This window comes from Anabas testudineus, chromosome 10 (assembly GCF_900324465.2).
Source record: "Anabas testudineus chromosome 10, fAnaTes1.2, whole genome shotgun sequence".
Taxonomy (NCBI): Eukaryota; Metazoa; Chordata; class Actinopteri; order Anabantiformes; family Anabantidae; genus Anabas; species Anabas testudineus.
The window spans coordinates 9926104-9951358 of NC_046619.1; the positions used below are offsets into that span (position 1 = coordinate 9926104).

The 25255-nt window shown below is 41.0% G+C and overlaps 3 protein-coding genes across 3 annotated transcripts; all 3 read right to left on the reverse strand.

Annotated features, from left to right (window-relative positions):
• Positions 1-2915: 2915 nt before the first annotated feature.
• Positions 2916-4002, reverse strand: LOC113160127 (gastrotropin-like). The gene is made up of 4 exons (XM_026357196.1): positions 3880-4002; positions 3596-3756; positions 3401-3490; positions 2916-3204 (listed from the first exon to the last, which is right to left on the reverse strand). Exons 1-4 carry the CDS (start codon positions 3944-3946, stop codon positions 3145-3147), a joined length of 378 nt encoding a protein of 125 aa, XP_026212981.1. The 5' UTR covers positions 3947-4002; the 3' UTR covers positions 2916-3144.
• Positions 4003-5759: 1757 nt separating this feature from the next.
• LOC113160904 (5-hydroxytryptamine receptor 4-like) lies at positions 5760-6872 on the reverse strand. Its single transcript, XM_026358368.1, has one exon. The coding sequence runs from the start codon at positions 6870-6872 to the stop codon at positions 5760-5762; it is 1113 nt and encodes a 370-aa protein (XP_026214153.1).
• Positions 6873-7357: 485 nt separating this feature from the next.
• On the reverse strand, positions 7358-18456 carry LOC113160006 (alpha-1A adrenergic receptor). Its single transcript, XM_026357012.1, has 2 exons — positions 16581-18456; positions 7358-8614 (listed from the first exon to the last, which is right to left on the reverse strand). Exons 1-2 carry the CDS (start codon positions 17551-17553, stop codon positions 8049-8051), a joined length of 1539 nt encoding a protein of 512 aa, XP_026212797.1. The 5' UTR covers positions 17554-18456; the 3' UTR covers positions 7358-8048.
• Positions 18457-25255: the final 6799 nt, after the last annotated feature.

Consider the following 25255-nt stretch of genomic DNA (forward strand, 5'->3'; position numbering starts at 1 on the left):
TTTCCTTCCCACTATCGTGACCCACAAGGCGAATATTACATACATTATTAGCAGCATACAAAAATGCAGTTCTTCTCCTTACCTCCACCCCCACAGCCAATCAGACATTTTACTGTTTTATGGCATTTTCTTACATAGAAATCCATTCAGCAGCTTTCACACACACACCCACCTACCGAAGACGTACTCCTGTGTAAGAAGCCTTTCTTGTCTTGGACACAGCGCAGTAAATTTATTGAAAGTACTGAGTCCTTGCTCAGTTCAGAAACATTTGGGCTTCCAACTTGACTTCATACACATGAAGCCAGTACCAAGTTATATCAGCTCACAGATTTTTAATTAGTAACAAATAATTGATAACAAATTATTCCACATAAGCCAGATCAAAATGTAATTAACTTGGCATACAGATTAAAGACAGATGATTATTTGGCACCACTCTCGTGTACATGTAGCAGCAGGTGGAGCGGGTGGAGACAGTAGAGCAGTGCTGTGCTCAGCGCTGTCAGTTTAATAATGGATCATTCTCACAGTCTCCTGTAAGCTTTTGTATGTGGAGCTAAAGAAGCAAAAGAATTTGGAGAAGGACTGGGTGGGTGTTCAGGGTGTTTACGTTTGTGCTGGGTGTCTACATACATGTGCTTTAAACTTGTACAGCTCTATCTGGACGGCTGAACATAAATTAAAATATGCTTTATTGTTCAAAGGTTTTGGAACACTTGGGATATGTCCTTGTTTTTTGGCCATTAAATAAAGACGAAGTCGAAGCTGAACAGAAATACAGTGTAGTGTGTAGATAGTTAATAATGTAAATAACTACGAATTAAATATCTACACAGGTGTACAGAGGCACATTATGGGCAAACATTAGTCCTGTGTTCCGATAATTGATAATTATAGTTTATCAATTTAAAAGGCTAATTTATCATTGGGAAACTTCTTTTTTACTAATTGGGGTTTTTGGAGCATAAGCCACTGTGTGTTTGTTTATGTGCTCAAAATGTCCAGAAACAGCAAACTTTCTCCTCATTAGTTTATTCTTTTTCTGGAAAATTAAATCTATTTCATGAAAGAAATAGCCAAGAAATAGAAGATCACATAAAAAGCTTTCTTAGAGCAGGGCATACTGGCTCTAAGTAGAATAGAAAAAGAAGATGGAGGCCCCCTGTGCACAACTGAACAAGAGGACAAGTACATTCGAGTCTAGTTTGAGAAACAGACATCTCACAGGTCCACACTGGACGTTTCAGTTAATAGTGTCCACAAAATAACAGTGTCAACAAAGAGTCCCAAAGATTAAGATTAAGCAAAAAAACACAAAACAAATGTTATGGACAGTCTACATTTGAGGTGTTTGTACCACAAAGAAGATTATATGTAAGATACAAAATGCATTGAGCCCGAGAAACTGGGATTAAAATATTTGTGGGGAAAATCAGATTTATTCCCTGTAGCAGACATAACAGAAAACACGACCATACTCTAACCAGTACCAACACGTGATGCCACACATGAAAAACCTCATGTAACATCCATGAAGGGAAACTTGTGATGTGATACCATCTGCAGGGTTTGTGCCACTTGACAGCTGCATAAGCAACGCGCTCTTCAATAATATTCCCAAGTTCATTCTTTGTCATGTTAAAATGCAGCATGTCAGATATGCAGGACGAGTGAAGATCAACAAGACCATGTTACAGCAAGGTAACATCAATTAATAAATGGAGATTCAGTAATTTACCAGTATTAGTTTTTCCAAATGTGATCACACAATAGTTATTAATTTGATAACATTTTATATTCCTACTCCCAACAGTAGAACCATTTACTACTTGTTTTATAGAGGAAGGAGGACGCCTCGTAGTGGCGACAATGAAGAAGTGCATGTTTTTCCTGCTGCTCTTACATATTAAGGTGGTACACGAAATATTATAGTGTGTGACTTTTTTTTTTTTGCACAGGCAGTGTATACGTTTTTGTTCATAGCCTCCCAAAAGACAGATATGGACAGTAGACAAATAGTCTGTGCAGCTGTTATTTAAAGGTAAAAGATTTAGACAGAACTGAACGGACAGCGTGTTTAAAGAAAGGAAAGGAAAGAAAATAATAACAATAAAAATAAAATATGAATACAATTATGTGTAATTTAAGGTGTTATGCAGTAAACAATAAGTCAATAATCATAGGATGTGCAATATTTAATACTCAAAATCTTTCCAAAGCACTCTAAGCACAAAATGTACATAACACAGGAATTTCCCCGCTGCAGGATTAATAAAAGCCTATCTAATCCTATTTTATAATATTACAATAAAATCTGAATCACATAGGGGGAGTTAGTGTTAAATATTAAGTATATTAGTGTCCCAACACAGAGAAGAGATTTTAAATTTAACCAACGATCCTGTATCATAAATATGTTTCTGGCATTTGTAACAAGGCCAAATGCTGAAAAATCTACTGTAAAACAAACTGTAAAAACTGGCATTAAGGCATTAGGATTTCTCTCCTGTTTCTCATAGGGAAAGATCCATATCTTTAAACCATATAGGAAAAACATGGGGCAGAGGCTCTGACCAGCCTTAATCTTTCCTCTGTGTCCATCATGGCAGCTCTAGAGACGGTCTGTACCGTGGTATCTAGGTAACACCTGCCATGTTATTTATGTTCACCTTTAAATTTAGGCATTGGTGTTGAGCACTACAGACGGGCCTGACATCTGGCAGCTGGATTTACCCCACTTGCTCTCGGGTTAGAAGGAGCAGGATTAGGTGCTTTTCCCAGGTTTGATGAGGAAACCCTGAGTTCATACTCTTCTGTGACTTGTGTGTATTTGCATTTTGGCTGGGATCTACATCCTTTGTTAATGGTAGTGGTATTTCTGTGTAGTGTGTCACTAGCAAAACAGGCTGCAGTAAATGTATTTACATTTTATTGGATCGAGCATGGTCACTGTTACAGGCGAACACTTTTCATAAAGCATACTTCTTTTCAACAAGAGGTGAAAGTATAAACAACAAACTAACACTGGCTCCACAGTGGAGATGATATCGTTATTCTTCTGGTAAGTGGAGCAAGTATTGTCATCATGTGCTTCAGATCCCATATCCTCTTTTGCATTGAAACATGTTGAGTCTTGCAGTATTAGATCCTCTTGTTAACTCTGTTGAATGTCACACCCTTCTCTCCTGGAGTTATGCAATTCTACCGGCAAAGAAAAAAAAAGATTTAGATTCAGAATATAACAAACTCCAGATTTATCCTGGGTGTACCCTGGGTCTTGCCCAATGACTGCTAGGATTGACCCCTGTAACCCTTTAAAGGAAAAGTGGTGAAAATATTGGATGGATGGGGGCATAGGTTTAAGCTTTGGCTTGTGTGAATAAGTAATTTCTCTTACCATTACTAATTTATCATCAATGATCTCTGCTGTGAAGTGATACTGAGGAAACTGTATTGAAATCTTGCTGCCTTCCATAGTGACAGGCGCCTGCAGTTCACAAGGGCAAAAGGACACAGAGGGAAATGAGCTGGATGTGCAACAGACATGCCAGTACATTATCATTTTAAGAACCTGTACTTGTTGTCAACTCACCGTGAATTTGGAGCCAGTCATTGTTTTCAGCTCACATTCCTGGCCAACAGTGAACTTATTGGACCAGGTCCAGTTGGGAATACTCTGAGTCCAGGTGAAGTTGTCCCCATCCTGAACCACCTCTGTTATCACTTTGTGGTCTGTCTTGGCATCGAGAAGTCCTGTGAGAGAGCAGGTGAAGTTTCCGGTAAATGACTTCAACAAAGTTCAAACCCATGACAACTCCCGTTTATCCCCACATATAAAAATGCCTGTAACAATAAGTAATAATAAAAATCAAGTACCTATTGCTTCCAGAAACTCCTCATAGTTCTTTTGACTCTCAAGCTCATACTTCCCATTGAAAGCCATGATGATAAAAGAGGAGAAGTAAGGAAGGAGTCTCAGACAAATGAAAATAGAGGAGTGGCCTGCTGCAGATATGTTCTTTTTGAGACGCTGCCAAACCCGACCTCTTCCTTTTCTCTCACACATACAGCATTGTCACGGTGTGTCATCCTCATGCGTGTATGAAAAATGACAGCAATGTTTTTCCAAGAATACTGGTCATGTTGTTTTAAGCTACAGTGTTCTTACTCGTGAACTATCCTGTATATTTCCATGCTCCTGTGAATGCCATGTTTTTCCAGCACTTGTGATGTTTCGTGGGTTTGGTTTGCAAGTGTGAGCATGTGTGGTGTAATAAACTACTGAGGACATGAAGTATGGTGTGTGCACAGTACATGACACCCACATGCCCTATAAGACATGTTGGTAATGTTGTAATTGTTTGACTGGAGGATATTGCAGCGCAGTGGCTGCTGCATCGTTTGATGTGAAATGAATGCACAAGTAGAGGGGGCATGAAGTGGATGTTTAAAGAAGGACTGTTGAAAAGATGAAGTGCTTTCAAGCATATTATAAGGTTCAGACCTTTTCAGGAGACGTCTCCCTTTCGGCTGGAATCGGTGGGACAAATTGAATGCATTTGCTTTTGTGAAGAAACCCTCCTGACCTTTTATCCTCGAGAAATCTGAAAAAAAGCACAAAGTACTGTGGAGAAAAAAAAAGCCCTCATGATTTCAGTGTTCACATTCAATGCTACCAAACTATGTACAGTACAACACAGGCTATGTTGAGTCTCCACTGTTTCACGCTGATGAAGGCCTTGCACCCAAATGTCTTAACGTACGTTTTTTTTATGCAGGTCATCCAGTGTTACATTTACATTTTTACATTTAGTCATTTCGCAGCCTCTTTTATTTAAAGTGACTTAGAAAGTACAAGGCAAAGGCAGGGTGGAGGGCAGTGATGTTACCACTACACTATCCAGCCGCAGTGTTGTGACAGCACAGTCCTTCTTCCTTTTCTTCTTAGATTCTCCTCTGTTCGCCATTTTCTCCACACTGTATTTTATTGACTTACGTTGAGGTCACACCTTCAAAGTGCAGCTACAGTAAAATTTGCTCCCCCTCGTATGAGATGTATGACAAAATGTAATTTAAATGTCCTTTAGTATACAATAAAATAGCCACAGTGCTTTATGTTTCCATATTGCCACATGTGACAGTATAAGGTTAATTTTATACCAGCAAAAAACAAACAATTCACTATTAAAGATATGAGGCCAGAGCAAGTGGCAAACTCAATTAAACAGTTTTAATAAGCACAATAAAAAATATTTAAACATAGAATAGAAACTGTTGCAACTTTAAAAACAATTACAATAATATGGGCATTTCTGATCTTATCTTTAAATACCAGGGTTAAAAGAATAAATTATAAAATAATAAAAGCTCTACAAAAGAAAATGTGGGTGACGTTTAGAGGAGAACTCTCTCCTGTAAAATACTTCTCCATTGTTTGCCCCAGCAATAAAAACTGTCAAGTAGAGAGATGTATTACGGTTGGGTGACATCTAGCAGACGACTTTCCCACAGGAGACGAAGTTCAGCATGAAACAACTTTCTGTTTCTGTCAGATTAGAGGACTCGCTGGTTTGCAAAGGTTTGCATATGTGTTTTTGTTGTATGATAGACGTAGCAAACTACAACTTACTGGAGATGTAGAATAAATCTAACCCTAAACTAAAAGATTAACATCACTTTTGATGGAGATACATCTGAGTGCTGCTGGTTATTTCAACTTTTCTAACAAGGTACTAGCTGTCATCGTCAGGCTAGTATCATCTTGAAATAGTCTCTAAATTAACAGAGTGTGTTTGTCTACCAGATTTTAAGGAGGGAGATTTCCCCAGAATCCCACAGTCTAACAAGGACACAAACATTTGACGATAGTTCTTGTTGAATAAGACATAGAGGAAAGGGTTCAGAGAAGAGTTAGCATATCCAAGCCACGTGGAGGCCTCTAGGATCAGGGGGCTGATTCTGTAGCCTTTCAGAGGATGGATCATATTCAAACAGAAGAAAGGAAGCCAGCAGAACAGGAAGACCCCCATGATGAGACCCAGTGTCTTGGCAGCCTTGCTTTCCTTCTTCAGAGAAAATCTGTCCATTTGGGCTTGGACCTGTCTGCTGGAGTTCATTCTCAGGGGGCTCTGGGTCATCTGAAGCTGCTCAGTATGGTGTGCGATTGCATGAATCCACCTTGCTTGTTTCTGGGCTACTATGAAGATTTTCCCATAGGCAAAAAGCATGAAAATCATGGGGATGAAGAAGGACATAACTGAGGTCGCAACAGCAAAGGGGACGTTAAACGTGGTCGGACAGATCTGAGTATCCCCCTGTGTACTGCTGTTCAACACAGCAGCAGGTGACGGAGTGTACATGCCGAAGGAAACACAAATGGTGGAGATGATCAGAGGCAGAATCCAGCAGAGGAGCAGCAGCACGGCCACACTTCTGGGAGCCATTCGGGCAGGGTAGTGCAGTGGGTCACATATCGCTATGTATCGTTCCAGTGCGATGCAACTGAGATTAAAAATGGAGCATGTACAGAAGGTGACGTCCAGTATGAAGTGAACTCGGCAGAAGCAGTCCCCGAAGTGCCAGGTGTCGATAGAGCGCACCAGACTGAAAGGCATCACCAGCACTGCCACCAGGAAGTCAGCCACTGCCAGGGAAACCACAAAAGCATTGGTGGGTGTCCAGAGGCTTTGGATACGTGCCATCGCTGCCATGATAAAAAGATTTCCCATGAAGGCAAAGATGGGGATGGGAAGAAGCAGGCATAAGATGCAGATTCGAACAGCGGTGCTACGAAATAGCACAGAATCGCTGCTGTCAATACTCAATAGGCTTTGGTTATCTGAGGTGTTAGTCTCTGGGATGGAAATCATGATGCAGCAAAATCCAAACCACCAGCCACTCGAAATAAATCCATAAGGCCCATCAAGTGGATGCTTTTCCCTTCAGTGCTGTCATGTCACACTGGTTAATCTAAATCTGATACTGTTCCCTCACCATATGGAGCTACATCACATGTACCTCACTCTCTTTTGTATTTGCCCATTCATGTGTGTGTTTGTGCGTATGTCCAATATTGATTTATTGCCATGACAAAGCCTTCAGGAGTAAATGATTAACTAGCATTTACCAGGAGTCAGTGGGTGATGAGGTAAGTGAGGAAATATGTACGTACTCAATATAAAGTTACATGTTTTGAGGGTTGAGCATAATCCAAGGTCCCTGCTGTGTAAGCAATAAACCATTGAATTGATCTCTGCTCACTGGAAATGTTCTTAAAGTAACAGACACATATGTTTCCTTTAAACCAATAAATGGCATTACATAGCATCCCTGGCCTTGTTTTAAAATCATATTATCTATAATAATGTGTTTTCTTTTTATATCCAGAGAGTTACAGAGATTTGTATCCAAGCTACATTTAAGCAATGGTCTAAGTTTATTCATGTTTCTGATCAAATTTCAAATATAGATTTTCAGAACCTTTTGAACATCAAACACAAACAAGATGATATTTGATGATTGTGCGCACAGCAGATAAAACAGGTTATATTTTATTTCCACAACATACCATGTAGACATCAATTGACTGCAGCAGAAAGGTGATCGTTTGTCTTGTTACACATTTTACACGAGTCAGGTACTTTTTTGTGTTCAGTCTTTGTACAGGTCATGGGTAGAGTTATTTTCTGAACCTGTGTCCTTTCACCTTCAGATTTTGCTTTAGTTGATTCAAAAGGCATGCAATGTTGATCCTCTGGTCCCAAGGAGGGTGGCGAACTGTGATTTAGATAAACAGTCTTCAACCCTTTACCGTCCATTAAAACAATTCAACCTGTCAACCACATGTACAATAATAAAGGAAAAACTACCTGTGATACAGCAGCATAGTCATAATTCAGATATCACCACCTCACAATGACGACAAATGGCAATCCACTGACTGATGGATGATCATGGACCATGTACAGTGAATGAAGCAAATCCAAACAAACACATTTTAATCCCTGTAAAGAGTGAACACGTTACATTTCTGCAGCGCTCAGCAGTCACACCTTGTTCTCAGGCACGGTACTGTCTTTGTTGACCCCTCCCTTCTCTCTATTCTTGCCAAAGGAGAACGAGAAAATACCACCGATAGACTCGTCAGATGCTTTTCGTCCTCCTATCTCCCCTCTAAGTGCTCCTGGATGGCAGTCTGTGGTGCTGCCAGGCAGCAGGTTTGGCGTGGAGGGACTTGGCGTGGTGGCCCCCCAGATGTATAATGTTTCCCCCTCAGGGCAAGGTGGCAGACCCTTGCTTAAATAGCTCGGGCTTGGACTGGCTGAGGATGGAAGAGTACGCTGGCTGCCATTCAAGCAGCTGGAGTTGTGATCTGCAGAGCCTTTGCGTGAGTTTCCAGAGGAGCTGAAGTTGGATGAGCGGTAATTATATGCCCTCCAGCCAGGACGTTTCTTCTGGTGACACTGGCATCTTAGGATGCGAATGAAGGCCAGCTTGAACTCACGGTTGTAGCAGGGATAGATGATGGGGTTCAGACAGCTATTGAAGTAACCCAACCAGAAGATCACTTTGAAGAGGAGGTCAGGTGGGCGCAGGTTCACATTAAAAGACCCTGGGGAGAAAAGAATGAAGTGAGAAAATGGCAATGTGGTCAATCAGTAGCTGTGTACAGACACTTAAGTGAACCCATTAAAGAAAGACTTAATATGCAGTAAGGCTTGGTGATGTTTTATTTTACAGGTCCCATATTTTCCTGAAACTCCATCATACATTGATAGTTTCTGATATTTAACAGTATTTGTTTTGTTAATTAACAGGACTTTGCAATAACAAATAAAACACATTTGTACATAATATTTATAAAGTGACATAATGTGGAACATTTTCTCACTGATAAGGAAGGACTTAGTCTTGGGAATTTCAGATAAACATTGAAATCTAACTTTTTTTTTACTTACTACATCATAATTTCCTAGTTTTATTATGTAGCTAGCTGGTGCTTCATAACTTTAGCAATGCTCATAATCATATCAGTTGTGTATGCCCTTCATTGAAGCATTCCTAGTAATAAGAACAAAAAAAAGGTAAACATTTGCAGTAATTTATCTAATCGGGGTAGTGTTGAGTCTACATCCTTGCTTGTTCGTTGATCTTCTTTGTGACTGCAGGTTATATTTTGCTCAGCAGAGGGCAGCAGTGATTAAGAGTGATAGGGTTTTACAGTCTGTGCAGGCTGTGTCTAAAGCAACAGGATAAAGCATCAGGGAGGATAATCAGTCCCACATGCTATTTATCCCTAAAGAGAAACCTTCATAAACAGACAAAGTGCTTCCTTTAAAAAAGAACAAGGTAGCTACTCTGTCACTGTTTATCTGAAGCCCTTTTATACGAACAGAGAAAGTGAGAGTGGTGTGACCCTTCATTTCTTTTCAGATAAATACACTGGGACAAATGGGTTTGAGAAAATGGTTTACGTTTTGGTTAAATGACATGGCATCCTATTTTCTGAGAGGTTAACTAACACAAGAAGCTTTCCCTTTTTGCACCTGTAAATACAAGGAGTTTTTTTGCTGCACAGAATACACTGTGTGTATGTATGTGTGCATGTCTTTCTATGGTGTATGTTTTAGAAGGTTACTGGCACAGTTACTGGCAATCCTAACAATGGAAACTGCAGCATTATAAAAGATTCTGTAGCCTGTTAGTCTTGTATCCTTATGACTAAGACCTGTTAATCAATCCCTGTGTTTTCCCACTGTGGCCAAGCTTAAATGTCTCACAAGTTAATGGGGTGAAGGAGGACGCCTGAAGATAAAAGCGGGGAATTAATAAACACAGTGAGCGTAAGATTAATGTGAAAGAAATAAAGACAGCATGTTTGTGTAGGCAGATTCAACTAAAACTATGTTTCTTTATACCAATATTGAACTAATATCACATTCCTGGAGCAGCTGAAGATAAACTATAATCTCAGGCTTTCAAGTGTGAAATTACCTCTGGTAAATTATTATAGGCAAATACATAGACACCTGAGCTTGCATCTCCATGAATATCACATCAACAGCTTTAATGACTATTTTAAGCTGAACAGGTTACATTATATAACCGAGGGGTGAAATATAATAGTGTCTGCATGTAATGATAACTGCCCAGGAAATTGTGTCCACTTTCAAATAATCTATCTAATCTGAAATATATCACACAGTTTTATTAGGATGCCAAATAAATCTGTTCGCAGTGTGAGCAAAATGCTTCGATCTAGCAACAGGTGGGCATGGTGGGAAAACTATGGTCAGTCCAGTGGAGGATGAAGTTCTTTTTTGGCACTGAGTTTTTTTTTTCCTGATCTTTGAGTTTGGGTGGAACCAAAAGCAGGAAGTAAAAAAACATGGCTGACATTGCAGCCAGTTCCAGTGAGTTCCAGTGTGGATTGGAAGAAGTGTGTGTGGCTGGAATCAGATATAGGTAAGTGCAGTACTTGTAGAATGGACTCGAAAAGACTTGAAACTGTAGTTTGTGGTGCGTTGTGGAGGAGGACTGGCTAAACAAGGTGGTTTGGTAGCCTCCCTCAGGCTCATGGTGCTGGATAGCATGGGTTGCTGCTACCATGCTGACTAGCTTGTTGTGCAGCTTACTTACTTAATGGTTTCATTGATAGATTATGGGGTACATTAGTGGAGGGTTGGATTGAGCGCATCTGTGTTGTTAAAGAGAGATGCTGGGAAGCATAGTGTTAAACCTTATTGTGTGGTGGGCCAGTTAATGAGAGGTGTCCCTGATGAATCTCAGTCTCAGACAAACTACTTTGGTGCCATACACTGGTAAGATAAGTCTTTTAATTTGGACGGGTTGCTATGTTGTGGTTATAAGAAAGATTAGTGGGATTATGATGGTGGCTGGACAACTGAGCAGGTCAGTTGTGCCACTGTACTGTAGCTCAACCTTTTGCTTGTGTAAAGATTTAAAGGTGTACTCATGCAAAGTGTGTTGTTGTGTTTGGTATAACTCTTAGCAGTAGAATCATGTTTAGATGGTAAAACACGTGGCATTCAGTCGAGGCCCATCTCAACCCAGTGGGGCCAACCTCAGCAGCTCAGCTTCAGCAGATCCAATCCAAAAATGAGGCAGAGCCTTTAGTCATTGTACGGGTGAGAGTAGAAAGAGGCTGACCATGCTGGATCAGTTAGGTCAGGGACAGGAAACCATGACCTATCATGATGCCCAGCATGTTTACGGTTTAATGGCACGGCCTGAAACAAGACATGGCTCAAAACATCACAAAAACATTGAGCGTCCATAACAATGCTTGTTCAATTATTGGCACATTTAACTGTTAACTGCCATTCATTCAGTATCCTGAGAAAAAACACACACATCCGAATGTTAACCTGAATGAAAGTGTGACATCATCATCTAACTCAGTGGCTCCTAAATCACAGCAATACAAGCCATGTGTGAGTGTGTGCGCTGCGGTTGCCAGACTGTGAGATGAAACTAGAGAATGCGGTCTGAATGTGTCTTGGCCTCTTGTATTGTAGATGAATGAGTCTCTGCTTAGTGGCTGGTATTTTCACATGCTATTTTCGCTTCTGGACAGCCACTTAAATGTGATTACATAACTGTGAGTTATGTCTGTGACTGGGATATGGAGTGGGGTGGAATTAAACTTAGTCAGACTTTCATTTCTGTTCTCTTATTAGTCCACCTTCATTCGTTTTTATTTGTTGCTTGTTAGTCCTAATAAATGCTTGGCAATAATGATAATATTTATTAATTCTTCTATTTGTAACATTACTAATTATTGTTATAGTATAGCAAGACGTAACTGTAATGGTAATGCTCCTGAGCAGATAGCTGGGTGATGAGATACCAAGATCTTCAGAAGACTTTTCTGTTTCTCCAAACATCCTTCAACCAAGCTTAAGCAATTTTTAAAAATATTTTGTCAATTAAACAAAATAAAAAGTTCCCTATCTCAAAGTGACAGTTTCAAAAAGAGCATATATATATATAAAAACAAAAGCAACAAAATGTGTAAGAAATATCAGTGTGTTAAGAAGCTTTTGGTGAGAAAAGCTTGTGTCGAGCAGAAGTCACTGACTCTGTCACATCTGAAATCTCTTTAATTTGTCAGGAAACGTTTGGATTTAGAAGAAAACACATGTACTGTGCAGTGTGAACATCTTAAATGTGCATCTATAGGGTTTGTCACAGCTGCATGGCCTCTCAGGATGGAGTGGCCCCTATCTAGAGATGCCCATACAGAAAAGAAAGGTGGAACGTTGCCAACATGTCCCTGTGCCTCCTTTTTTACATAAACACAAAATAAAAGTGTAGGAAACACAGAAACAAATCTGAGTGGCAACAGAGTTTTCCTGTAGCCAGATATGGTACATGTTTGTGTTTTTAAGTTCTGTGGGACCATGGTTCATTTTTTGTCTATTAAAGAGTGTTTATGTTGAGAGGCTAGAGTACGCAGAGGACACAAGGGCCATGGCTGAAAGACAATGCTATATAGATAACCGTGGGAGGCTTGGTGGTGGTGGTCTCGCCCCTTCTGCTAAGTGAAATGTTGCACCTCCTTCCTGAAGACAGGCACACGTGCGCGCATGTCGCTATGAAACACAGGAACATCTTAACAAAACCAGGCATCCTGTTATTCATACTAATTGGAAGAAGCATTACCTATTCTGTACCATGTAGAGCACACACATGTGCGCACACACACACAACAACTCGCACATCCTGTTTCATAACTCGCCCATAAATATGATTAATATGTCTTGATCCAAAAGGACAGAAGTGTTATTGCCCTTGCAGATTGCTTTCAATGAAACCATAGCATGAAACTATTTTTGGAAAATTGAGCTGACATCCCACGGACCCTTGGATTCACCCCCGCTGCCCTGTGGCCCTTTTAGCTCGGCGCTGCCACTTCCTTTCTTCTCCATCGCTTTGACACTTAGCACTCTCATTATTTTTCCTCTTCTGAAATCATTTCAATTACCCCCGGAGCACCGGGCTGGCTAGCTTAATGTAACAATCACAAACCCACATATCCACAAGTGTGCGAGACGCATACAGATACAAAATATCTCTTCCAAAGACACACACACACACACATACACATACATACACACACACACACACACACACACATACATACACACACACGAACGGAAATTATTGTTAACACCTCAAAGTGTTCGTTTCTCTCACATTCGGGCTCACTGCTTGCACCAGTTGCTGAATGCAAACCCTTCACAGGACAGTAGTGTCTGGGTGTTAAAGAGCTGGTGGGAAAGTGTGTGTGTGTGTGTGTGTGTCCCCATGAGAGTGAAATAGTTCTATTTAGATGAGTTAGAAATAAAAAAAGAAAAATGCCTCAATGAAATGTCTGTCTGTTGTCTGCAGTGTTATAGAAAGAAACGATTAATCCTTTAAGAAGAAAACTATTCAGATTCATGTAAAGTTTAGTTTAACTTTAAATTAGTTAGTTACAACCCTAAACATTTGTAGACTGATTCTGTGTACTTATTTTTATATATCTGCTTGTACCAGGATTTCTTAGAGGAATTCATTTGCTTCAGTGATGTAATCAAAGCTGTAAGTTGCCAACGTATGTAGTTTTCTACTGCCATACATATTGCAATAGAAACTGGGCTTGGGAATGTCTTGTTTTTCAATCAAACATTTTGCAGAGTCCTCTAGAAACAATTTGAACTTTTTTCAGCACTACAGTATAAAAGATATAAACTTATATTGGTATATTTGTCACTTGCTCAACATACTACTGTAAAACAGGTCTGCTCCTGATAGCTGCAACACTGTCAATAAAAATAACCCCTCATTATCTAAGATAAGACTTCTCCTTCAAATGCATGGGTTGAGCTACTGTATTTCTCTGGAAGAGTTAAGTTCTTGAAAATCCCTTTTTGGTCAGTTACTGCTCTCGCCTATTTTTGTTTAATGAAGTTGTTACCTTGCTGTTTTTCTTCTAATATGAGTGTGTGCTCTGATGTTATCTCTTAAGGTTTAGATATGTCACCATTACTGACACAGACGTGACGTTAGACAGTGCACAGTGAATGTGAAGGAAACTTTAGGCTGTTTGTTTCATCCACTGAAGCCTGCTTGAAGTAAAAATGACTATACTACTACTGTACACATTACTTTACTCCACGTTAAATGCATAAAAGGAAGAATGAATATGACACTGTTATCTGAGTGTTATGCACAAACCCATTGTATGTACAGAATCTGAATTCAGCTGACACTGATGTGAACGAGGGACTTCATACACTACATATTTCTTTAGGTATGTGAGCTCCCTCCTTCATCTTCACACGACCTGAGGCTGAGACTTTAGAGGTCAGTGGTCACAGCACAGTTTCATCTTTGAAAATCTCCTCCAGCCACGCATTAATGACTTTGCTTTGAATAATAGACCCTGTCTCGTACGTTTTTTCCACAAAATAAGTCAGTGCACTTTCTCAAATTTCTCAAAAGCACATCATCATTCAAGGATTAAACTGCTTAATAAGATGTCTCTCAATTCCCCAGTTGGACTAACTTCAAAATATTCCTTCAAATCATGCTAGTGTGTGTATGTTTTAAGGTGAGCTCAAAGAAACTTTCCTTGTCATGTCAAACTGTGCCCATACATCACTCAGTGTCAGGTCAGAAACCAGGAGACAGCTCAGCGAAGTTAAATACAAACAAGTGAAGGGGGACTTTTAAAGATGCACGAAGATAAAGGAGAGACGTGCAGATAAACACACGTGAATACGCATCAGCCCTCCACACACACAAACAAAACACACGCGACAGCCACCGGCACATGCACACTGCCAACCAGAAACCTCGCATATGTTACATATCGGTGACTGAATGCAGAGGAAGGAGCAAGGCAATAACAAGTGTGAGACAGGAAATCCCACTCTGTGTGAATAGTCAGGGAGCAACACAAGGAGAGTGCCGCTGCCCTAACGGACTTGTAGTATTAAAGTTCAGACATAAATCACATCAGGGAGCAGAAGCACAATCTTAAATTGTAAAGCGTCTCCCACAGATGGAGGACGCTCACACACACTGTTAGGGAGGAAAGCACTTTTCAGTGTCCTTCTTTGTTTATATAGTAGTAGCTGCATTATGTGGAATTCCCCCCTAGAAGACCTGAGTGTTTGTCTTTCTTCTAGGCCAATTAAAAGTATGAAATAAGGCTGTGCAGTGCTTTGTCACAGCGTATCAGTATGCTACACCAGAGACTGTACAGAGCAACAGTGTCTCTGTTCTTTAGTTTTTTTTGGCAGGTTGTTGATTAGTGTTACATAAACTCTGTACTCTGAAACCTTTCACATCTGTAAATTGGGAATTTGGAAAATCATATTTTGTGAGTACTTTTAGTATTTCATCAAAAATACCTGAAGATAAAATAATCCCTGCTGTGTGGTTGGTCCCCAGGTGTGTGTGTGAGAGGATGTGATGACCTGCAGTGACAGAAAATGGCACACACACACACACACACACACAGAGCAAATGCACAATACACAAAGTCGCACTTACATAAAGAAATAAACTGTCCACAACCACATGTGACTTTGCCACAACACACGCTGGCAAGCGGCGATTCAGGAAAAAACATCTGCTAAAATAGAGCAGCCGTCCCTGTGTTTCCAGCGAGCCCCTTTTTCCGAACTCCATCACTAAATAAAGACATCATGTTTTCTTAACCCGCTTGTCACAACACAGCCCGCAGCACGAGCATTTCACCACACAATTTGTATTGTTTAATTTCCTCTGCACTTTCGTAAACAGCGGTGCCAGCGGGGCGCTGAATGCTTGCCAGGCTCAGTGGCATCAGGGAGTCCCAGCGTCACAGGCCTCTGAATCAACCAGAGACCAGAGCAGAGGGAGGCCACCTACTCTTCACTTGGCACACACGACGGCTCTGTTTGTTGCATCAAGATTAACTGTCACTCAGGGGATAATACAAAGATAACACTAATAATGTTTGGATAAGCTCGTGAAGAATTCATCCACATACTCCTCCTAAAACCATGTTTTCATCCCTGAATTCAGAGACCACACTGTCAGTATTGCTTTGGCTTTACAGAGTAAACAGAGTAATAGTTTCCCCCTAATGAAAAAAGTCTATTTGAGGCAAAGTAAATTAGATAAATCAGAGAAACAAAACAGCTCTACTACTACATGCTCATTGTGCCATATATTAAATGCTCTGATAATGGGTATTATTACACATGCATTGTTTGTAGCATCAAAACATCAAAACATCAGAACCCACTAAGTGCTTTAGTGACAATTCAAAGCAGCAAATGCTTCCCAGGAGACTTCCCCACTGCCAGGTAGGTATGATTTGTGAGGCCTGCAGCAGCCTTTAACTGCCTCACTTTAACTTCCCACAGAGATTGAAATGACTGTACTATCTTTTCTCCAAGTCTCATTAACTATTTCAAAACAATGAAGTTTTGGGGTGTGGGGGGTGTGTGGGGGGTGGTATGTTTCCATTAGTGGCAGGAGAACAGACCGCACAGCGTGAGCTGACTTATTGAACCTACCTATGGGTAAGGCCAGGAAGAAGGGCAGCCAACACAGTGTAAACATGCCGACCACAACTCCCAGAGTTTTAGCTGCTTTCTTCTCCCGGGAAAATTTCAGGAGTTTTACCGTCAGTGAACTTCTCGCCTGGTGCGCGCGGCCCTTGCCGGCGCCTGAGCTGCCGGGCTCGTCGTGCACCTGAGAGCCCTTGTGGATCCTCAGGGTCAGCTCGCTGGAGTCCATCCTCTCCCGCATCACACCTGCCTCCAGGTTCTTAGTGGTCCGTTTGGCGACTATGTAGACGCGGCAGTACATGGCTAGAATAACGACCAGAGGGATGTAGAAGGAGCCGAGGGAGGAGAAGAGTGCGTAAAACGGCTCCTCTGTGATGGGGCACACCGTGTCGTCCGGCGACGGCGGCTGCTTCCAACCCAGCAGGGGTCCGATGGAGATGACCACCGACAGCACCCACACCCCGAGCATGGCCAGCAGCGCCCGTTTCTCGGTCACGATGCCCGGGTACTGCAGCGGGTGGCTCACTCCGATGTAGCGGTCGATGGATATTACGCACAGGCTCATGATGGATGCCGTGCAGCAGAGCACGTCCACCGCCGCCCAGATGTCACAGAAGATCCTGCCGAACACCCAGTAGTTCAGGATCTCCAGAGTGGCGGACACCGGCAGCACGGTGGTGCTCAGCAGCAGGTCGGCGATGGCCAGGTTGATGATGAAGTAGTTCGTCGGGGTCCGCAGGTGCTTGTTGCACACCACCGAGAGGATGACGAGGATGTTGCCGGCGATGGCGAACACGATGAAAGCCCCCAGCACCAACCCGAGCGGAATGGCTCGGAAGAGGTCCACCTCGCTGGGAGTCGTGTGGTTTCCCCTGGAGCTGTTGGTGAAGTTGACATGGGAGGATGCGCCCGGAGTCCCGTCGAGTTCCGAGGAACCATTTTTCCACAAGTTTGTCACATTGTCAGTGCTCAGACTCATTTTGACTCAGGAAGTCCTCCATAGCAGGATTCAGATCTATTGTAACTGTAACTCACGAAAGAGCTGTACTAAACATATCCTACAAAAACTGTCTAAACGACCCAAGTGTGCATGTTTCAGCTGCGCCTCCAAATCAGCCTTAAGATGATTTATGACAGAAAACTGTTCACTGTGCAGCCGCACAGTCCCCATGCAGTCCTTCCTCCACTCTCCTGAGGGCTCAGTGGAGAAGTGAATGGGGCAGCTGTCATCTCCTGCCTCCTCTCCAGCACGCACAGCTCCGCCAAACACTGACCAAACATACCTAAACACGAGCCCGTGAAGCGCACGTGACGCGTCGTTACGCCGACAGCCTTGACTCCGCACAAACTGCACAAACATGCTTTTGCATCTTTTGCGCACCATTGAGAGATGGAGCGGAGAAGTGCGCAGTTTTTGGGAGAGGCGCCTCTTTGGCTTCTTTGTAGTTGTTTTTTCTGACTGTGGGAGGGTACTTAATGGGACAATTATAAATGACCTTTGTGCCAAATCCACCTTAGATTTGTTTTGGTTTGAGGTTCCTAAAACGCGCCACGTATAGGAAAAAAGGAATATTACAAAACTTTTTTCAAAGTGTTTTTTAGCCATGTATGTTCAACTATGAGCCCCTGGAAAGAAATGGATATGTGCTCAGATATATTGTCTTAAAAGTGAAATTGGTGAAGTTCTGACATCCGCTCTTATATAGGAAGAATTCCTCATGAAATAAATTCCTATTTTGGTAAAGTGCACAAGTATCATCTCATTTTGGATGTGAGCTCTGTTAGTGAGGAGTGACTGATGTTATGGGCTGAGTTCGGACACAGGCACATTCCTGTTTCTCCTGTTTAATAGCTTTTTCACTCCTGGAGGATAGATAGTGAACACTGACTGTCAGAGAATGGCAACTTTTATGATTTCATAGAAAGAATTGAATTCCTTTATTTTAGTTTAAAAATTTGTTTAGTGATTTTAAAGGTGTATGAAGGTTACAGAAGTGGTTTCTTATTCATCCTTCTTAATTGTTGGAAATTTCCATGACTTGTCATAGCTTCAGGTTATTTCCAAACCTGGGTGTAAACATGTGGGATGTTGCTGGTGTGTTTGAAATCAGCACATTCAACATGTTTATTATGATCATTTATTCTCTGGTTTTTAATATTTTCAATTTGTACTTCTTTTGTGGATCATGACTTCTATGTAATCACCGATTTGACCCGTTCAAGCAACTTTTCTATGCTTGCAAGTAAATATGTGAATTATGGTGTCAAGAAACACTCTTTTGAAAGTTATGTAAAAAAAGAAAAAGAATGTGCTTTTCTTTAAGATGCACTAGTTAATGATGATTCATTATGCACCCAATAAAAGTTACATTATCATAAAACAGGTTCTTTGTGGTCGAATTGTGAGGCGACAGCTTATATCTCTTGCATATTCAGAAGACTTAACAGCATCTGTCACCATAGAAACACAAAGAAAAACTAAGAACACAAAGCAAACTAAAAGCATTTAATGGTTTTGGATCCTTCCTCAGAAAAACAGTCAGTCACTTTTTATTTCCTTAATTCTAAGGTTTCATGGTTGAATCATCTTAAAAAGGATTTTAGGATGACTCAAGTCTGAAATAAATAAATAAAATACACAAATCTAACATAAAGTTCGCTGCACTGTGAGTTTTAATTCTCTTTACCCGGTGATCACCGCCTCCTTCCTCTCATATATGAGTAGAACAGCTGCTTTTTCTGTTCCATGTTGTTATGGTTTTTAAGTCATGATCTGCCACAGTGATGCCAGTGTCGTCTTCCAGTCATTGGAAACTTAGTGTTAATGAAACTTAGTGAAAGCCCCCCAGCAGTGTTAGCCTTTCACTTTGGGAACTAGTCGGATTTAAACAACTTTGGTCTGATCAGTGTTTCAGAGTTACCAAAATGTCTGGTTGAAGGTCAACTTAAAACATCTGAGTGAATTGAGTGACTCAACAAGCAAAAAAATAAATAAAAATGAAGGCACCTCTAGGCTCTTCAGAGCTCGGAGAGACTGTAAATCAAGAGATAATTAATTTGTATAATGCAAGACAACATTCCTCCAGGGAGGATTACGCACGCTATCTCTCAATCCTTCAATGGGCACCAGACTACTCGGGTATTCTGAGCATCTTTCCTGAAAGATAAATCACCTGGAATCATATCCATTCATATCTAGGACTGGATTTTAGTGCTGGGATGAAATACATCTCACTGCCCATTTCGCTTGATTGAATACACTGAACTTTCAAATAGCATAAAAGCCTCTGCTGCTCAGCACGCTGCCAAGTGCTGCGGACGAGAGAAAAATTCCACATCTTTCGCTGGAAATTCGACTTGAACAGAAGCAACTTTTTCTTTTTTGTGCTTCAGTAGTGAGGATTTGCTTTGAGTTCTTTTTTCGGGGCAGTTTAAATGATATAAATCTTCAATTTGAAACTGTTTTACAGACATGGCTCTTTGTCTTGCTCTGTAATTTGTCATTATTTTAATCCATCTAACATTACTCATATGAGATTAAGAAAGGAGATGTTTTTTTTTCTAGACTGTAGGGAATAAAGACATTTCCACATTTAGTGGATATGCTGCTTGAGTATTTGTATTTTGTAATTTAGAGATTTTTAAGAGAGGAAATTGTGCTTTGCTCAACTCAGATATGGTGAAATGAGTTGGTGTCAGTTTGACATAAATTTCATTTCTGGCCAAAGTCCAGATATTCTGCATTAAACTATTTGGGTTCAACCATATGAGTTAAATGTTTTTCCTGCTGTGAAGCATTAAGAGGTGAGAGTCTCCCTTTGACCTTTTCTCCTGTTCAAGGTCCAGCCTCCAACTAGTTCATTCAAAGCCGTGCCCGCTGACACCATATGTTCAACATTATTTGCCTGAACGAGTGAAACAAATCCTTTAATCATCACGCTGAACACACAGGACAGATTTAAGAGCAGTGAGAGCTGTGATAAACTCTGTAAAAGAGGTGTTTTGACAGCGCTTTTTCACAGGTTTGCTGTTTGTCAGGTCTGGAGCAGATAATGGAAAACCAGTGTTGTGTTCAGATCCTCTAACTTAAGTGGATGTATCAACACATGAATGTGAAAACAGTCGATTGCAAGTACGAGTCCTGCTTTTAAAATGAGTTAAGAAAAAGTGCATTTGCGTTAGGGGCAAAATATACTGCAGAATAACACCTTGTGTTTTATTACACTGCTCATATTAATGGATTATTCAGCAGCTGTTACTGCTGTAACTTTATCATTGTTTAGCTTTTTTTGTGAAACGTTGTAGTTACAGTATTTTAAATCAAACCATGTGAGACGTTTAGAGGGGAAGTCACTCTTTCGTGGAACTGCTAACAGGTCAATGAAATATGATAAGGGGCCCCAGCTACATATGCTTTTTGTAAGACGCCATGAGCCAAAAATGTTGAGAACTGTTAGGATAATCTAACAAAGCATTTCTGAGTTGATTTTTTCTTAAATTCTAAAATCTTAATCTGAAAATTACTTCAGCATCAGGAAAACGTGTTGAAGCAAAAAGTGCAATGGAAGTGAAGTAGTAGTAAGTGTAAATAATGCAGACACTAAAGCACAAGTGCCTCAGCACTGTACGTTAGTGACATTTGTTTATTTTTCATCAGTGGCACCAACTCACAGGAGGTATGGACACACTCACCTTCTAGCGCAGTTGACAGTGACTCCAACAACAAATTCTTGGGAGGCAAATAAGTAGTTTGCACAATGTAGAGTTTCTGATTTTAGGGCAAACTCCTGTTATAGAGGTGTTTTCATCCCATCAATAGGCAGATAGCTGCCAGCTGGCAGTTAAGCCCACACACAAAGCTAATCTATAGCAGCCCACCTGGATGAGTGGGTTTCTGCTGCCCGGTCGTGTAGTCTCTCCCACACCATATATGGATAATGTTGTGTAATATGCCGAGACCCAGAAAATACTTTTTGTTGTATAACTATTTTTTGGATTAGTGCTATGATTTTGCAACAACCATAAATAGACTCAAAAAACCAAGATCCAAAGATAAAGAACACGATTATTTCTTCCTCGTTTGTCGCTCTTTATACATTCAGGCACTTGTCCTGCAGAGAATACGAGGATACTTTCCATCATGCTGTCTCACAAAATGTTTGGCACTTGCACATTTTGAACCCCTCTCTCAGAGGAAGTTTCATTTCAGCATGTTTGGACTAATGTCTGTAAAAATAACCTCCAGGCATGTACCTGCAATTACGCGAGACAACAAATCTTTCAATTGTACGGTTAATAATACCTTTTTTTTTATTTTGCTGCGGTTCCAATGACCCTTTAACATTCCCAAGTGAAATGGCAGGAACCACGTGACATATATTTTGTTTTGCTTCATGCTCTTGGTACAAGAAACACAAAGATGCCAGGAGCAAAAATCCAATTCTTATGGCCTGTGTGTGTGTTGGTGGTGTTGAGTTGCATGTCATATATACAATTTCTTGTCCTTAGCAGCAGCTACTAATGACCAGTTGGAAGTAAAAGCATTGTATTTAAAGTAATTCTCTCTAAAGCTGCTCTAGTCAATATGCTTATGTTGAGAATGGATTAAATAACAACATGTAATGTGCAAAGGATCCCTCGAAGTGATGATCCAACAGATTTAAAGCATCTTTTAAGCTCACTGAGCTTTAACGTTTTGGTTCAGTCTCACTTTCACTCGTGTTGTGTCTAGCCCCTGATACGCACACTGTAAGTAAGTAATTAAATAAAGTTAAATTATATAGCACCTTTCAAGATCAAACATTGCAAAGTGCTTCACAGTAAAGAGAGACACAGTTAGTCACTAGCTGATGAACACAGTGGGAAGGTAGCAGGTAAAGAGGCAGAAAGTGTTACTGTGTGTGAATACAACCCTGTTTGCTAACATGGTTGACAGTTTAATGTTATCACATTCCTTGTTGTGACCCCAAGTGACTAACACATCAGTTCATCATATTACTTAACTGCCACATTTACTTCAATTCTATAATCTCATAAAGTCCAATAAATCCTTGAAATAATACCAGACTGCTTCTGCATAAAGGTTTCCATTGACTGAAGAATAATCGTCCCTTCCGTCTTTCAACACCTAACTCTCCCTTGGAAAAGCAAAAGAGATCCCTTCTGGTTTCTGTCAAAGCAGGAGAGGATTCACAGCCCGGCTCACAGACGTGGCAGACGCAGCCACCTGGTAGCCCATTTCTCCAAAAAGCACAACAGAGAAACCAGACCCAGGCCGCCAGACGTTGAGTTTCCCTGACAACAGTCATCTTGGTTTAATGCTGAATGCTTTTTATTTGGGACAACATGAAATATTTTGGCCAAGAAATCCCCATATCAGCCCAAGTCTCCAAAGATTGTCACTTGAAATGGGAAGTAATGTTAAACTGTCCTTCGGGACTTTGCTGGGAATGACTCCGACAGGCAGAGAAAGATAATAATGGAAACATCTCTGAAGATGATTTTGTCAAACTGACCATCTCCCATCCAAGTTTGTCTATTAAATAAAAACGTCACATGATAGAATATGTGTGTTCATCTAAAGTGGAGCATGGAAATACAAAATAAGTCCAAAGTTTTTGGGCTGAAATGTGGAGGAGATGAAGAGAAACCATTTCCCCCACTCCTCATATTTCAAACTGCTGATTTTAGTGGTTTGCTAATGCTTTATAAATGCAGATCTACTCATACTGCTCTGCAAAGGGAAATTCCTGCAGAGATGGTGGAAATTATGTTCACAGCTGGGACCAGCTATCGTTTACTATACTTTACAATGCATGCGTTACACATCACCTTCTCAGCTCCTTTAACCCGTGTCATATTGGAATTTGTGTGTGAACAGCAACCAGACCATTTTCTAACATTTCACACTCTATATACAGCTTCTGGTTTTCATCAGCTGTGTCACAGAGTTGTTAAAGACAATCAGAGAGGTGAAATGGATTGAAGTTATTTTATTTATTTGATTCAATTCAGTTTTATGTATATAGAGAATAATCTCATGGCACAGAATTATACATCTAGAGAAACCCAATAGTCCTTCTTGAAGCAAGCGCAGGGCGACAGTGTAGAGGGTAACCTCCAGCAGAACCAGGCTCTGGATGGGCGGCCGTCTGCTTCGACCGTTCGGGATGATTGGAAAGTGGAGTTCGATAAGAAGTGCTGACATTAACAAGCAAACCGGTAAAACATGATCAGGGAGTGAACTGCCACTTCCTGGTGCCACCGAATGTTACTTTTATTGAGTAACAGATTAAATAAGCTTGTGCTTAAATTCAATGCAACAGTGCTTCTGTTGACACGATGACTTTTATCTGACTGACTGGATTTGTCAATTCTACTCTAATGTGAAAATTACTCATCCTCCTGGATCTTGGACTGCGGCTGTCCGATAATTTAAGGGCAACAAGATTCTGCTGGTTATATCACAGCTTCTGGACAGTTCAGCAGCATCAGGCATCAGTCAGTGGAGAGTAATGAAAAGAGAAGAAGACTGCTGTTCTGCTGTCAGTGTGCCAGAGGAGACCAAACTGTTTTGGCTGCACAAAAGAGCAGCTGAAAAGCTTTTGTCTTGCTTGTAAGGAGCTGTAGGCATGATTGAGTTTATCTGTCCAAAGATACCTTGAAAGACTATCTTTCAGCTCAGCTTCCCTCTGCCCCCACCTCTCTCTCTCTCGCTCCCTCTTTTTTATCTCCACATTGCGAACCACCCAGGAAAAGTTATCATACCTGTCCACACAGTCACAATGACTGGCCATACAGTTAAGAAAACCATGCAGTGGGGCATTTACTGTTGCAGACTGATAAGGTACCTGTCCTGTTGCAAATGAACAGCTGGTCAAAGAGCTGATTTACTACCTTAAGAGGAAAACTGCAAGTCCAGCTCTTTTTTAAAGCACTACATATATTTGCCAAATGGGAATCGGAAGCAGTGAAGGTAGTGGCACATCACTTAAATTTGATGAAGCTTTAGCATGGGTCCTGGCTGACCCCATCAGAAACGCTCATGGCTGCAAAATTAGTGTGTTAGCAGAGGCTGTTTGAGGGAAAACTGGGCCGTAGCAGAGGTGTGTGCGCGTGAGGCTGACGGACAGAGCTGTAGTTGAGGTTGTAGGAAGGTGCGTACATCAGAGGGAATTCTTGGCTGAGGATGCTAGAGTCCGGAAATGGCCTGGCAGGAGCCCAGGCTGTACATACACGGAGTGCTGCTGAGTGGACACTTTAGCGGTGCAGTCGGCCACAGCCATTACATGATTAGGAGAGGGAGACGTATTGTTTTCTATGTTTGCTCTGCGGAATCTAGATGACTGAGATCAGTGGAACATCTGGAACATCTGTCCTCTGCATGTTTCCCGAGCAGTGCTAAAGAAACACTAATAGATATGATGAGGGAGACCTTTGAGTGATTGTTGATCAATGGCATGTGAATCGAACTGAGGCAAATTAGGGAAAAGTGTTTCACCACCAAAATGCTGTCACATTACCTCAACTGACAGGTTGTTAGTCCTTCAAAGACATAATGATTGAGTCTATAAAAGAGCACGTTAGCGGAGTCTCTATCATCTTAAAATGAATATCGTAATAATTCTACTGCAGTGCTGCACATCATTATTCCATTTCAACGCCAGCAATCGATTAGAAAA

Excerpts from the sequence above, each read along its gene's own strand:
- LOC113160127 (XM_026357196.1), bottom strand. The coding sequence starts at position 3,946 with ATGGCTTTCAATGGGAAGTATGAGCTTGAGAGTCAAAAGAACTATGAG. Across the intron at positions 3,757-3,879 it reads GGAGTTTCTGGAAGCAATAG|GACTTCTCGATGCCAAGACA; the intron begins GTACTTGATTTT and ends GCTCTCTCACAG. Across the intron at positions 3,205-3,400 it reads TTGATGATAAATTAGTAATG|AATTGCATAACTCCAGGAGA; the intron begins GTAAGAGAAATT and ends CTTTGCCGGTAG.
- LOC113160904 (XM_026358368.1), bottom strand. The coding sequence starts at position 6,872 with ATGATTTCCATCCCAGAGACTAACACCTCAGATAACCAAAGCCTATTG.
- LOC113160006 (XM_026357012.1), bottom strand. The coding sequence starts at position 17,553 with ATGAGTCTGAGCACTGACAATGTGACAAACTTGTGGAAAAATGGTTCC. Across the intron at positions 8,615-16,580 it reads CTTCCTGGCCTTACCCATAG|GGTCTTTTAATGTGAACCTG; the intron begins GTAGGTTCAATA and ends TTTTCTCCCCAG.